The sequence below is a fragment of the Hypomesus nipponensis genome, chromosome 22 (genome assembly GCF_054491055.1).
Source record: "Hypomesus nipponensis isolate SF chromosome 22, ASM5449105v1, whole genome shotgun sequence".
Lineage (NCBI taxonomy): Eukaryota > Metazoa > Chordata > Actinopteri > Osmeriformes > Osmeridae > Hypomesus > Hypomesus nipponensis.
Window position 1 is genome coordinate 20,548,006 of NC_140382.1, and position 15,541 is coordinate 20,563,546.

Sequence of the window (15,541 nt, forward strand, 5' to 3'; positions counted from 1 at the left end):
GCAACAACTCAGCCTAGCAGGGGAGGGGCAAAGTGAGTTTGAGCGAGGTTAGACGGTGTTTGCACAACCACTATGATGTAAAGGGAGTTGTGTACTCAATGTGGAATGAAACTTAAGTATCGATCTTATCACGCTATCAATCAGGCTATTGATACCAACGTTGGTATCGATAGTTGCCGGGTTTCCCAACCCGGCCACTGTCGGTCTTGTGATCGATTCGCCCACCCCTATGCTGTATCATCTAGCTGGGGATCGTGAACACATTTTCATTGATGTCTGTGTCAGTTAGGGCCAATATCATTCCTATAATTTCAGCGAAGCTCTCAATATGACGTAAAAAAGAAGTGAATTGGCAGGTGCCTCCATCTCTTCAGCTACAGCCAGCATTTCGACCACTGTAGCATTCAATATTTAATTCATTGAATCCGCACAAGGTACTGCCTTCTTGGAATAGTCAAAAGCAGTCGACTGAAGTTGAACCACTAATCAGAGGCTTGAACCCGCCCCCTGACTTGGTGACGTGGGACGACGGATTTATTTTGCTGCAGCAAGTTACACCGTGGATAAAGGTAAGGATAAATAAATAAATGTAAGGATAATTAAATACATGTAAGTATAAATAAATACATTTGAACACATTAAAACGTGTGTGTATATATATATATACACACACACAAATACATGTAACATTTATATATTTAGTGTCTCATTTAATTTGTAATTTATATATTTTGTCTGTCAATTAAGCATTACATTATATAATTAGTCATTTATTTAAGCTTTGTGTTTTAATATTTATTTATTTAGTTTTGGCCCCTATAATCCTACACATGCTAGGTGTTTTTGGAGCCTTCAAAATAAAAGTCGATTGCGCAATATGTCATTGTTCTATGAGTGCCAATCCTGGAAATCAGATAAAGCACTCCAATGTGTTCATGCAGTTTTTGTGTTTCAGTAGTACTGATGAGGGATTTAGCTGTTATATATGATAGTTCTAAGTACCACCTTTCATTATAGATAACAATTACACCTTTTTATACTAAGAATTTGACCTTGGTTACAAGGGTCATTCTGGAATCTCCAAAAGAAAACGCCTGAATGTACTCTTATAAAAACCTTAGTCAAATCAGAATATATTGTGGTATTATGTTTGACTTTTGATTTGAATTGGGTAAGGCTTCAACCTGTGGTCCAATGCTGTCTTCCAGCTAATACCTACCACCTCTAGGCCTCTTCAGGCCTCTGTTTTCAACACAAGATCTGGGTGGAAAGAGAAACTTTCACTTTCCTTGTGTTCAAGCTTCTATTACTCAACACCAGCAGGACTGACAGGGGTCCTGACAACAAGAAACATAACTTCAGAGTGTCAGCTTTCAAAAGAGTCCATTCACATGCATGTACTCCAAATGATTCAAGAACAGCAGTCAATTTACGTTGGGTATGCTGTTTAGGCATTTTTGGGAACATTTAACAGGATCCAAAAGAGGATAAACAAGTTATATTTGCAAAGAAAGATATAGAGTAGTTATTGTTGTATAATGTTTTATAATATAGGCCTACTGTAGGACTATACATATACTGGATATACACATATACAACTGTAATGTATCCCAAATGTATCCTATACATCAACAAGAAAAAACTTTAAGAAAGAAAAGAGACATTAACTATACGATAATAAACATCCATTCCAATATGACATAGATCTTCTACAAATATGGTGATTTAATACAAGCAACATTAATGAACACAGGAGATTAACTCAGAAAGAAACTAAACATGAACATGATGGAAATAAAAATGCTAAATGTATGTAGTATTTGAACAGGCTCTTGCACATCAAACAAGAAATAAACTGAAGTTATCTAGTGTAGAAGTTATCTACAACAAATGGTGTGTCAAAACACATTGCAAACGGTATTTTTTTTTGTTGTCAAATGTGAGGTACAACTGTAATAACAGAACAGAAGAAAATTACCAAATCCATATGTAGATCAGTATAATTCCAAAGCAAATGAAAACAGCAGTTTCAGGATGTGGTGAAATACATTTTGCGGCCTCAACAATTAAACTCACTATCAAAAGGAAACCTACATTTCCAATCTTTGTACTATGTTTAAGTATTCCAAAATAACCGATAAGTCACCATCATCAATGTCAATATTATCAATGTTAAACAGTAGAGCAAACACAATAATGTGTGATGTGTTACATGGTAAAATACATTTTATAACATATATTGTCCTGTGGAATGCCAAGGAAAACAATAAGTGAACAAATGTTCACAGAAAATATACTTTGGGGTTCAACTCTTTTAGTGATGTGTCCTGAGTTAATGTTGTACGTTTCATAAATGTGTGCATTCTTGTCATGTGACAAGGTTTGATGTCATCAAACCTTAATCTGTTTCACGCTTTAAACGGCTGATGACTTCTGTGATGCTGATGACTTTCTAATCAGTTCTGAGTCATCACTCTGGTTCCCCACCATCTGGCTCTGTCATCATGTAAAATATATTGTTGCAACATACATTAAAAAAAACCTGCCTTTTAATGTATTGTGTATTCTTGGCATTTTGTGATTGAAAACTTACTGTTGTACACACGTTCAAATATCAGCATTACTTGTTTTACCAGCTGTCAGGAAAACTAAGCTAACAAAGAAAAATGCAAGAAGGATTGGCCATATAAACAGTATAAGACCTTTTTAGGTGATGCACAATTTCATAATATGTGGCACTTCGCATACATTTCTATTTCTTTAACATCTATTTCTCTCTTGTCCACTGGTGGCTTGAGTGACTCTTTATCTTCCTTACTTTTGTCCCACATCACTGAGGTGACTTTGACACTCAGCTGTTATGTGGTTTCAGTCTGTAAGTCTTCTCCAAGCTCTCCACAGCCTGCTCCTGGGTGATACTGTGCCATTCAGCAGGTATGTCAGCAGGCAGGGCCTTGTACACATCTGCAAACTGTTGGTTGTACTTTGCAAAAACGTACTTCCAGTAGTCAGAGGCCTCAATGCTGGAGTCTGCCTGAATACGCCAGTCTGGGTATATTGACCGATAATCCTTGAATGGATGGAGCACATCGTTTGTATCCAAGGATTTGAATCTAGACTCACTAGCCACTAGAGAGCTGCATATGTCAAGTAACAGGTGTTTAGAATCTTTCTGACAATTTCCAAGTCCCTGTGGTCTGTGGATGGTCACAAAGTGTTCCTTGTGACTTCTCCCAGCAGCCTCACACGGTGCTTTGCAGAACGGACATGTTTTTCCACAACCGAACAAGCGATCGAAGAGGTCTTCCTGAGGCTTCAATGGGAGATTCTTTAGCTTGGCACTCAGGTCTGTGTCTTCATGATATTCGCCACTAAGAGACTGCTTCATCTCTCTGACATAGATTTTCAGGCAATCAGAAAATTGTTTTGTCTGAGCCTTGTTCAAATGAAGGACAGATTTGAGTGCATCTTGGGGAATGACGAGGTCTTTGCTTAATGTCTGGCAAATGGCTTCTATGAAACTGCAAGCGTCTGTTTTCATGTCTCCCTCTTTTGGGGGAGCTTCCAGATCCTTGATCACATCCTCTATCTTCTCTGTTATCTTCTCAAGTTGCTTGTCCTCTAAATCTGCAAGTCTGTGATCACCAGAGAAAAAATCTACAATTCTCTGAAAAACCCATGCTTCCACAAAGGATGAATATTGATTAATGTATCTCTCAAACTGTTCAAATTCACCTTTAATAATATTTTTCAGTATTGAGAACTGGAAGAAGGTTCTAGTACCAAATGCAATGCCTGCGTTTGTTTCATTCATTACTTCATTAACAATGTCTAACCCAAGTGATTTGTTGACATGTTCTTTCACTGCGGGCTCCAAGCAGAGTTTGGAAAAGTCCTCTGCCTTTCTATCACACTGGTCCCTCTGATAGAATAAGTCTTTGAAATTCCTGAAGTACTCAGGTTTGAAATTCTCCAGACATGTCAAAGGGTCATTGGCTTCAAGGAAAGTTGTTTGCATTTTTTGGAATTCTCTAGATGCATGGCCACAAATCTGAACCTTTAGATTAGCCTCAAAGTCTGCATCTATGTGAAGGTCAGGGATTTTCTCAAGACTGTCATCTATCATCTTCAAGATATGTATCGTGTACGTGCTGTGGTAATCTGACTTTGCAGAAAGTTTCTCATCAATGAATCTTTTACACTTGAGCTTGATCTCGAATACCATGGTTCCGTTTTTATTTTCCTGAACCAAGTTTTGAGATTTTGCTGTACAGTCCTCATTGAGGTCAGAGGCTTCATCCAAGCGATTTATTTCATTGATAATTTCTTGGACTGAACTTGCTTTTCTCTCCGTGTTATTTCTCAAACATCTAAGTATGTCTGTGTCTATGTCCTGTTTATGAAGCCCTCTGATGTCCAATGATTTCACTGTAGCGTCCCATGTTTGATCAAACTCCTTCTGCAGTTCTTCAGATCTCAGCTCTGATCTTTTATGCTTCTGATTGTTTCTGCATTTGTCGAGAAGTTTAATCACCTGCTCCTCCATCTTGTCAGATTGGGTCTCTTTGAGCCCCTCTATTTTAACCTGGTCTTTTTTACATTCTACTGCCATATCAACTTTGCTCCTTAGTGAGTTTTTAGTCTCCATGTTCAGCATATGAATGCTGTTGACAAAGTCCTCCCTGTATTTCTCTAAGAGATGGGCATATTTATCTTTTCTTTCTAAATATTGGGTCAGTTTCTGCATCAATGCCTTTACGTCCTCTTCCAATTGAGAAGAACACTCATGCTTGAGATGTTTTTTGAGATCTTCAAGGTGAGAGGGTGTTCCAACACTACTGGCCACCGTGCCGTGGTTTGATATCTCCGCCTCAGCTTGTTGCCACCAACTTTGCATTTGATTTCTGAGGTCCAGCTCCCACTCATTGAACTCCACTGAGAGCATGTTGTAGGCATCAGCCTCAAGACTGTTACGGAAGCTGAAGATAAAGTTCTCATGCTTCACCGCATTCCACACATCTTTGGTCCGTTCACAGAACTGTAGGATTGAGACGCCAGGTGTTTTTACATCAACTAACCTCTGAATAATGTTCTTCTTCAGCTCACTCACAGCTTCACTGTAGCCTGCGTTGACAGGAGCCATGGGTGGATTACCATGCCACAGACCTGGGAGGTAGCAGCTGTGTTTCTCAGGATCATAATCCATGATGTCTGTGAACCTCTTATTGTGCTCTTTCCTTTCCATTTTGGCAGCCACCTCTGTCATTTCATTCAGTTGCTGCAGTACCAGCTGTCTGTCATTGGTATTTTTTGCATGTGCAGAACAATCTGGGACGTTTTGATGTACAAACTGACACATGTGCTTTTTCCCCACTTCCTTCATCCTGAGAAAAGCATGGACCACAATCTGTAGGATGTCTTTCATCTCTGCAGCATTCTCCATAGCAATGTTGATGATTGTGATGTCACTGAGACCTACAACCAGAGTGGCCAGTTCGTTGTCATGTTCATAACTGTTGTCCAGTTGTGCCAATTCTGGGGCTTTCAGACCCTCTGTGTCGATGACCATGATGAATTTACAGCCCAGCTGCTCCTTCAGATCTTCATCCACTTTGATCAACTGCATGAAGGCTCCTCGAGTGCATCTTCCATCGCTGACAGCAAACTGGACCCCAAACATGGTGTTGAGGAGAGTGGACTTCCCTGAACTCTGAACCCCCAACACTGTGATCACTCTGACCTTGCTGTTACTGGAGGTCAAGCTGTGAAGTTCTCTCAACACATCTGATATCCACTTAATTGGGATGTACGATGCATCTCCATCTATCAGCTCCAATGGAAAGCCATCCAACATCAACTGGGCACAGATTCTTGGCAGATCTTTGACTTGCAGGCGAGTGGGATGATTCTCTGTCAGTGACTGAGCGGACTCGTATAGCTGTCCCAACTCCCTCAGGAAGTGTTCTGTTCCTAAGGAGCTGGAAGATATGATTTTTCCCAAGTCTGAGATTTTTGTCTCGTCACCAAAAGAGCTTTCACAAAGGTTTTTGTACATTTCTCTCAGTTTTGCTAGATGTTCTCTTGAACGATTATCCAGGTTAATCTTCATCCACTTGAGAAAAAAGCAGCACTGTTCAGAATTTTTCAAAGCATCAATGAATGTGGTCATAATGTTATTCACACCCTTGTTGACCTGTGTTGTCCTTAATTCATTTTGTTTCATCCTAAGTTCACTTCTGTATTCTTCAATATTTCTCCTGCCTGCATTTTTATGCTTACTTTGCTCTTTCTCAACTTTGACTAACTCCACTAGTATATCTCCATGTAGTGGAAGATGTTTGTTCTTGAAGTCTGATATGTCAGATATATGGTCAGTGATTGAACATGCTGTCTTCCTTCCAGCCTGACAGAGCTTAAAGTCTTCGTCTACATGGATATTAAACTTCTTTGCCTTTTTTGCCATTTTCTCCACAGAGAACTTGACTGGGTTTGCCTTCACAACTTCTTTGACAACAGAGTGGAGCTTCTGAACAAGCTGGACATTGTTCATTTGACTGTCTTTCTTAATGTGTGCAGATTGTTTTAGCTGCAGAAGTTCAAATGCAGCTGCATCATAGTTCTTTGCTTCAGTGTTACTGACAACAAAGAACTGTCGATCTGCCAGGTGCTTGGAGCTCAACACATGACTGTCTGAGCGGAAACCATCACAGAACACAAACACTGCAGCTGATGTTTTACAGAGGAACTCAAACTGGGTTGGAAAGTCCTGGATATCTCCACGAAGATTAGCCACAGCCACAGGTTCTGAGAAGACATCAGTGTTTGGGTTTCCACTGGGAAAGTACCAGGTTACTTCTACTATCCCGTCTGAGATCTGCCTTGGACTGTTGCCTCCTGTCATGTTTCGGTGAACAAAGGAGCGATTGGTCTGCTGAGATTTGCTTAATACGCCATTTAGAAGCTCTGACTTTGACAAGCTGCTGTACCCAAGTCTGACAAAGGACACCATGGGAAGGTTAGCAAGCACAATGCTGTCCTCAACAAACTTTTTTGAATGAGTTCTGTACTTCTTCACTATGTCCCTCATGGCCCACAACATCAGGGTGATCTGTTGTGTGTCATGGTTTGGCAGAAGAAGAGGAACAGCAAACTGACACAGGGACATTTTGAGGGCAATCTCCTGCTGCAGGAAATGACCCGAGCACAAGAACAGTGCAGTTATGAGGTCTAAGGGATTCACAAGATCTTTCTCATCAGACAGATTACTTAACTTATCTCGTGCTAACACATTAGCTTTCATCAGTTCTCTAAGAAAAAAACGACATTGAGATTTAGGAGTTGGAACATGTTTTGGATCAAACATTTGGGCATTGATAGCAAGCTTTTCATTGAGTGTTACTTTCTTTCCATAAGACTGTTCCAGTCCCAGTGTCTTCAGATATGAGTTCAGGCTGCACTCTGCAACAGTGAAGAAAACATGCTCTCGTGAGTGTACTGAACTCATGCGCAATGTTTGAAATATTAGGTATGCTGTACTTTCTAGAAACAAGTAATGAAAGAAATTACTTGAAATGGAAGTACACACTCAAGTCATAACCGTACTTACTTGTGCGTATGTTAGCAGTGACAGGGTCACTCTCCAGCCCCTCCTCAACAGTGGTGCAGATGCTGAAGATGTACTCAGTCTCAGGTCTGAGACCAGTAATATCTGCTCTGTTGTCTGTTGTAACAACAGAGCCATGGTTCCATGTCACCTTGAAGCTGAGTTGAGCGTTTCTTGGCCCAGGCAGATCCCAGGTCAGCTGGACTGATGTTGTGTTAATGGATCTGACACAGGCTTGGGCTGGGCTGGGTGGTTCTGTTTAACCCACACAAAAAAGAAAGAAAAAATGAGTCAGTCAAACAAAAAGCTGAGACATTTGAGACATTGTGTTTAAAACACTTATATTAACGACCTGTCTAAATCCAGTTTCCATTTAATTTTCTCAGCACTTGTACAGTAGAGACATCTCACTTGTTCTGATGGTTGTAAACACGGTTTCACTTTGTTTCCTATTGTCTAGCAGACTGCAGACACTGACAGAGTACTCAGAGGCAGGTCTCAGGTCAGAGAGAGTGATGCTGAGTGAGGAGGTGGTGATGGTGGTGAGTTGATCTGTTCCTGGACTCTGGTACGAGACCTGGTACTGGAGTTGGGTCTGGTCCATTCCACCTGGCTGTTCCCAGCTCACAGTGGCTGATATGGTGTCCACTGAGACAACTGTCAGCTTGTCTGGAGCAGGGATACCTGATAAAGGAAATGCAATTTGAGTGATTTTAATATTAATGAAACATTTACTGTAGATGCCCTGCTTTAACAAATTTGTTCTTAAATGATCTTACTAGTGCAGATAGTTGTGTTGACAGGATCACTCTGCTGTTCATTGTTCAGCACAGTACAGACTCCAACAGTGTACAGAGTGTCAGGTATCAGGTCAGTCAGTGTTGTGCAGAAGTCAGCAGTATGTTTCGCGACAGGCTTTTCTCCTGGACTGCTGTAGGATACGAGGAAACGCTGTGGAACATGGTCCATTCCTGGGGATCTGGACCAGTGAACTTTGAAGGAAGATGGTCCTAACCGGTCAACCAATATGTTCATGGGAGGCGGGACCACTGAAAGACGTTGAGATAAATAAAAATAAAAAGTTTACAAACAGTTGTTTAAACACACAAACCCAAAGATACTCTCAATGGATCCTACCTGTGTATGTCGATGCTAAGACAAGGTTACTGTAGTTGCCATGGTCCCCCTCAGTGGCCACACTAAAGTCATATTTCTGACCAGGTTGGAGTCCAGTTATTTCTAAGGTGTACATGTCTGTTACTGTAAGGCTTGTGTGTTCTCCATCACTCTCCCAGATCACTGTGAACTTCCTGGGTCCTTCCAGACCCTCAGGAGGTCCCCAGGTCAGAGTCACTGAGTCTGGCTTCACTGACAGGAAGCTGATCTCTCCAGGAGGGGGCAGCACTGATATGGAAACAAGAAAGCAGACATGAAGGATTTGGATGACCTATATTTATTGAAGTGATGAAAGTAAATGGAAATACACTTGGGAATTATGGAAAAAAAGAGAGGCCATAAACCTACCATGAACCAAATGTCTCTGGGCTCCCACTCCAGCAGAGCGCTACATGAACAGAGTTCAAATAATAATTGGCATGTCTGTTCATTCTGCATGGAATGTTTTAGTATTGCATACTGTTATCTATATTTCCTTAAAAGCAGAAACAGCAGAAAAGCCTACCTTTCCTCCAGCTTGTTGTGTCTGATGATGGATGTCATGTCCTCTGTGCTTTGTCACAGAACACTGACTGCAGACGAACATCTGGTCAGTTGAGCAGAACACCTCAAGGGGCTTGTGATGATCCTGGCAGAGTTCCAGACCTCCTGGCACATCCACTAACTGGTGTGTCTGAAAGCGTGCTTCAGTGTAGTGCTTCCTGACGTGCTTCTCACAGTAGGAGCTGCAGCAGGTCTGACAGCTCTTCACAGCTCTCTTGTCGATGTCCAAGAACTCAGAGCAGGAGTCACAGAGAACGTCTCCAGGATTCCTGTTAGTAGAGAGGTTGTGAAGAACAGTCATTTTTATACTTCTATATTACAGACCAAACATATATCTCCGTGTAAAGTAATGAGTATACAATAAAGTATACATGTAACTATTTTTACTGTAGAACCAAGTGAACTACATATAAGATAGTCAAAGTACTTGATTCACAGTTGAAAGTCAAATACTTTTAAATAATTCAAAATGTTCTGTTATTGAAACATTGTGAAAGAATATATCTTACATCTTTGGTAAACCTCCATCATTGGAGTTGACAGGGTGTTCCATTGAAGAGTCACTCATGGCTGAATGACTGAGAATTGGTGATTCTGATCTGGCAGAATGAACCGTGCAGATCTGAGTACTGGCAGTGACAAAACAAACATCAATCAACATTGATGTCAACATTTATTAACCAGTCATTTATAACATTCATAGATACTTACATATCTTGAGTACTATCTCTTTTTATATCAATGAGTTTGTCCATCGACCTCATTGATAGATAACTGGGTGCTGGTGACACTGGCCTCTCCTCCCCCACCCTACAATAACAGTTCATCAGCATCAGTGGTTCATCCTACAGTCACATTCAAACACTGAGTTCATCAGTTTGACACACTGTAGATGGACAGTACCTGGGCTCCATGTCTTGATCTCCCTCATGGATGGACTGGTCGTCCTTTCTAGCGGACGGTAACTCTGATTCCTTCAAAGACATTCTATTATGTATACAAACAATTCAGAGATGGTTACACATTATAGCATCAGAGAGCCATCAATTAATTAATAACAAGTGCAGGGCCCATGATGATGCACTTTGAATTCTGATTTATCAACATATCAACCACTGAGACCATCATCATATAATGGAGCAACAGCTCAGACCGTGGTATATGGTTATTATGTCACAGCTAAAGGACTCTCAAGGTAAAGCTGAGGATATTTACACTCCAATGTAAATATTTTTTTATTAATAAATAAAAGGCTACACAGTTCAGCTGTTTTCTGCTTTGAACAGTGCTTAATAGATAAATGTGCTTGGATGATGAGTCTTGTGATTATATAATTAAATTAGGTGGTGTATCTCTGATAAGCTCTTTTTGCGCTGCTCTCCAGTAAAACCCACCTGCGACTGCGCATTATTAAAAAAAAATATGACTTGAGTATCTAACATTTAGACTGACTGGCTAGTATTGGGTCATGATTTCCCAGCATGATTGGGAAAATGCAGTCAGGAAAAATTAGTGAGCAGCGCTTTTTTGGGGCTACTATCATAATGTGCCGCAGTTGCAGAAATGTTTTGTTGTGAAAAAAACGAATTGAATCGTTTCTTTATGGATATTGAATAAATATAACAAAAGCAATGGTAAACATCTCTTTTTTTAAATGTGGGAATCCAGCATTTGTCTCTGTATTGGACGAGAAACTACTTGCAGGGGTCTACTTTTCCTTTCTTGTGGGCAGGTTTTTAACTTTGAGTTTTGAAATATTTTTTTCGACCTTGCAACTACGATTGCGGTGACAATGAAGACGGCCCATATAATAAGGAAGCCAAAGGTATGTCAGACACAATAGTACAGCACGTATGTTATGTCATCCACAAGATTAAATTCCTTCTTTTTAAACAGGTTGCTGCACCCTCAACAGGAATCCTTTCAATCTCACCTCTTTAACTGAGAGAACACTTCCTCCTGAGGAGGACCTGTAGCTTCCTCCATGCTGCTCTGGGGGTTAGTCCCCTCTCCTGTCCCCTCTCCTGTCCCCTCTCCTCTTCTCCTCTCCTGGATGCACCTTCAACCCTCAGACCCAAGAATCACTGGAGCATAAGGCAGCCTATCAGCCTGTAGAGGCAAGTCACAAACACATTTATACCTTCTTACTCGTTAATGTTGCGTTTGAGTCTTAAGTATTCTAACATGTTGTTGACAGTGATTTCACAAAATAAGCCAAGGAGAAAGGCCCGCCTCTCTGAATGCAATTGGCTGGAACAGGAATGCTGGAACATAATTGGCCGGAAAGTAGCAGGCCGCTGCAAAACTAGAAAACTGACATTCCACTGGCACTGAGCCGTCTGTGTTGCTAAGCTACTCTCAGAGGGCCTAATTATCTACATAACATGTTTATAATAGACAGAACTTTTAATTTGTCTTTGCTGAAACATATCTATTGTACTTTTAATGCATTTATTCAGCAGGCATTTTGGCCAAAGCGACGTACAGTTCACGCATGTCAAACTAACTTGTGTGGATAGATTTAATAAAATCTATAATCTTTTTTTCGTGAGTAAGTATAATATTATGAAGATTTCTAATTACATAAGAAAACCATTACCTAAAAAGAGGTTTGTAATAGTTTTTATCTTATCTATGACTCCTATCTATAAAACCATACAGTACATAATGCTGCAGAATCTACTTACACCACAAGATTAAGTAAAATCAGTTGAAGCCAAATTAATAAAAACCTTTTCCTTTATAAGTCATGTTGAGTATCAGGTGGGACTGGGAGTAGGTATTGTGTAAAGCAGTGTGTCCGAGTGACAGAGTTACATAAACACCAACCCTTATTAAGAAATCAGGTATTAATCAAATGTATTGGACTGTCTACCCAGGCCAGACAACACTCTCTCAACAGTCTCTTAATTTAAAAGAGATGACCATTCAAACAAAATTGGCTGCTAAACCATTCAGTTAGATCAGAACTTACCTAAATCAGCCGACAGTGTTTCTCAGTTTGTGTCTTTATCAAAACTGGCCCATCAAATACGTTGATGTTTCACCCTAGTGCCAACCTGAGATTCTGCGTTCCAGATAACAGGTAAAACTAGAACAGGTCTGTTGGAGGAAACCTAAAAGGGCTCATCTTGGATGACAACAAGTGACAGCAGCTTTATATTACACAACCAACCAGAACAATAGCTTGGATGCGCAGACAAATGGCAAAGATGTCAGAATTATCTAGATGTCAACAACCACTCCTCACAATCTCAAAGGAATATGTCAATTTTGATCCAAAGTCCCAAATGAAATAATGCTAAATGTTTTAAAGCACAAAACAATTCTACATCAATTAAATGAATCAGTTGAAGTGCAGGTTTAGGTAGTAACTGACCTGACTTTTGTAAAAAAAAATGCCAGCTTTTAATATCAATACAATTTGCATAGCAATTTGAGCTTTCCATTTCTATGGAATAAAAAACTTTAATGTATACATTCACCATGTCATGTTTTTTATGTTACAAAGGAGTGTCATTTTTGACTGTCTTTTTGTGTCAACTAACTGTTCCTGAACATTTTTTTTTGTCTTGTTTAGACTCAGTCTTCTTTGGTGTGTTCTCTACTGTAATTCATCTGATGCTACATAGTGTTCTCTGGTGTAATTCATCTGAGGCTACATAGTGTTCTCTACTGTAATTCATCTGATGCTACATAGTGTTCTCTGGTGTAATTCATCTGATGCTACATAGTGTTCTCTGCTGTAATTCATCTGAGGCTACATAGTGTTCTCTGCTGTAATTCATCTGAGGCTACATAGTGTTCTCTGCTGTAATTCATCTGATGCTACATAGTGTTCTCTGGTGTAATTCATCTGAGGCTACATAGTGTTCTCTACTGTAATTCATCTGAGGCTACATAGTGTTCTCTGGTGTAATTCATCTGATGCTACATAGTGTTCTCTGCTGTAATTCATCTGAGGCTACATAGTGTTCTCTGCTGTAATTCATCTGAGGCTACATAGTGTTCTCTGGTGTAATTCATCTGATGCTACATAGTGTTCTCTGCTGTAATTCATCTGAGGCTACATAGTGTTCTCTGCTGTAATTCATCTGAGGCTACATAGTGTTCTCTGGTGTAATTCATCTGATGCTACATAGTGTTCTCTGCTGTAATTCATCTGAAGCTACATAGTGTTCTCTGCTGTAATTCATCTGAGGCTACATAGTGTTTTCTGCTGTAATTCATCTGAGGCTACATAGTGTTCTCTGGTGTAATTCATCTGAGGCTACATAGTGTTCTCTGGTGTAATTCATCTGATGCTACATAGTGTTCTCTGCTGTAATATATCTGATGCTACATAGTGTTCTCTGCTGTAATTCATCTAATGCTACATAGTGTTCTCTGCTGTAATTCATCTGATGCTACATAGTGTTCTCTGCTGTAATATATCTGATGCTACATAGTGTTCTCAGCTGTCATTCATCTGATACATTTTAGAAATACTTTGCAGGTGTCTCTTTTGTCTTTGCAAGATAGGAACAATCCCATGTATTAAATTATGTTGTTTGAGTTTAGCCAATCAGGGCCTGGGTCCACTTTATCTACTGTATTATCTAATATATTTAAGAATGTTTTGCATGTCTGAGGTTAAAGAAAAATATTGGATTAGAACACAGATTTTGTAACAGATTTGAAACCGATACCAGCACTGAATTGATAACAGTCCTGAAGTTGTATCAGTATGTTGCAGTGTTTGAGTGAGTTCTGACCTGTGGTGTGACTGCATCATGGAGGACCACTGACACACTAACATCATGAAGGACCACTGACACACTAACATCATGGAGGACCACTGACACTAACATCATGGAAGACCACTGACACACTAACATCATGGAAGACCACTGACACACTAACATCATGAAGGACCACTGACACACTAACATCATGAAGGACCACTGACACACTAACATCATGAAGGACCACTGACACACTAACATCATGAAGGACCACTGACACACTAACATCATGAAGGACCACTGACACACTGACATCATGAAGGACCACTTTATCTACTGTATTATCTAATATATTTAAGAATGTTTTGCATGTCTGAGGTTAAAGAAAAATATTGGATTAGAACACAGATTTTGTAACAGATTTGAAACCGATACCAGCACTGAATTGATAACAGTCCTGAAGTTGTATCAGTATGTTGCAGTGTTTGAGTGAGACCACTGACACACTAACATCATGAAGGACCACTGACACACTAACATCATGGAGGACCACTGACACTAACATCATGGAAGACCACTGACACACTAACATCATGGAAGACCACTGACACACTAACATCATGAAGGACCACTGACACACTAACATCATGAAGGACCACTGACACACTAACATCATGAAGGACCACTGACACACTAACATCATGAAGGACCACTGACACACTGACATCATGAAGGACCACTGACACACTAACATCATGGAGGACCACTGACACACTAACATCATGAAGGACCACTGACACACTAACATCATGGACCACTGACACACTAACATCATGAAGGACCACTGACACACTAACATCATGGAGGACCACTGACACACTAACATCATGGAGGACCACTGACACACTAACATCATGGAGGACCACTGACACACTAATATCATGGAGGACCACTGACACACTAACATCATGAAGGACCACTGACACACTAACATCATGGAGGACCACTGACACACTAACATCATGGAGGACCACTGACACACTAATATCATGGAGGACCACTGACACACTAACATCATGGACCACTGACACAGTAACATCATGAAGGACCACTGACACACTAACATCATGGAGGACCACTGACACACTAACATCATGGAGGACCACTGACACACTAACATCATGAAGGACCACTGACACACTAACATCATGGACCACTGACACACTAACATCATGAAGGACCACTGACACACTAACATCATGGAGGACCACTGACACACTAATATCATGAAGGACCACTGACACACTAACATCATGGAGGACCACTGACACACTAATATCATGGAGGACCACTGACACACTAACATCATGGACCACTGACACACTAACATCATGAAGGACCACTGACACACTAACATCATGGAGGACCACTGACACTAACATCATGGAAGACCACTGACACACTAACATCATGAAGGACCACTGACACACTAACA

General features: G+C 40.4%; 1 protein-coding gene and 1 long non-coding RNA gene across 2 annotated transcripts; both read right to left on the minus strand.

The window, feature by feature from the left end:
• Positions 1–1,585: 1,585 nt before the first annotated feature.
• Positions 1,586–8,855, minus strand: LOC146237138 (interferon-induced very large GTPase 1-like). Its single transcript, XM_084687090.1, has 5 exons — positions 8,741–8,855; positions 8,383–8,652; positions 8,015–8,287; positions 7,607–7,858; positions 1,586–7,458 (listed from the first exon to the last, which is right to left on the minus strand). The coding sequence occupies exons 1-5, from the start codon at positions 8,853–8,855 to the stop codon at positions 2,852–2,854; spliced, it is 5,517 nt and encodes a 1,838-aa protein (XP_084543216.1). The 3' UTR covers positions 1,586–2,851.
• A 288-nt stretch (positions 8,856–9,143) lies between these two features.
• LOC146237139 (uncharacterized) lies at positions 9,144–9,889 on the minus strand. The gene is made up of 3 exons (XR_014740922.1): positions 9,832–9,889; positions 9,285–9,591; positions 9,144–9,167 (listed from the first exon to the last, which is right to left on the minus strand). It is a non-coding gene; the product is annotated as an uncharacterized LOC146237139 (long non-coding RNA).
• Between the last annotated feature and the right edge of the window lie 5,652 nt (positions 9,890–15,541).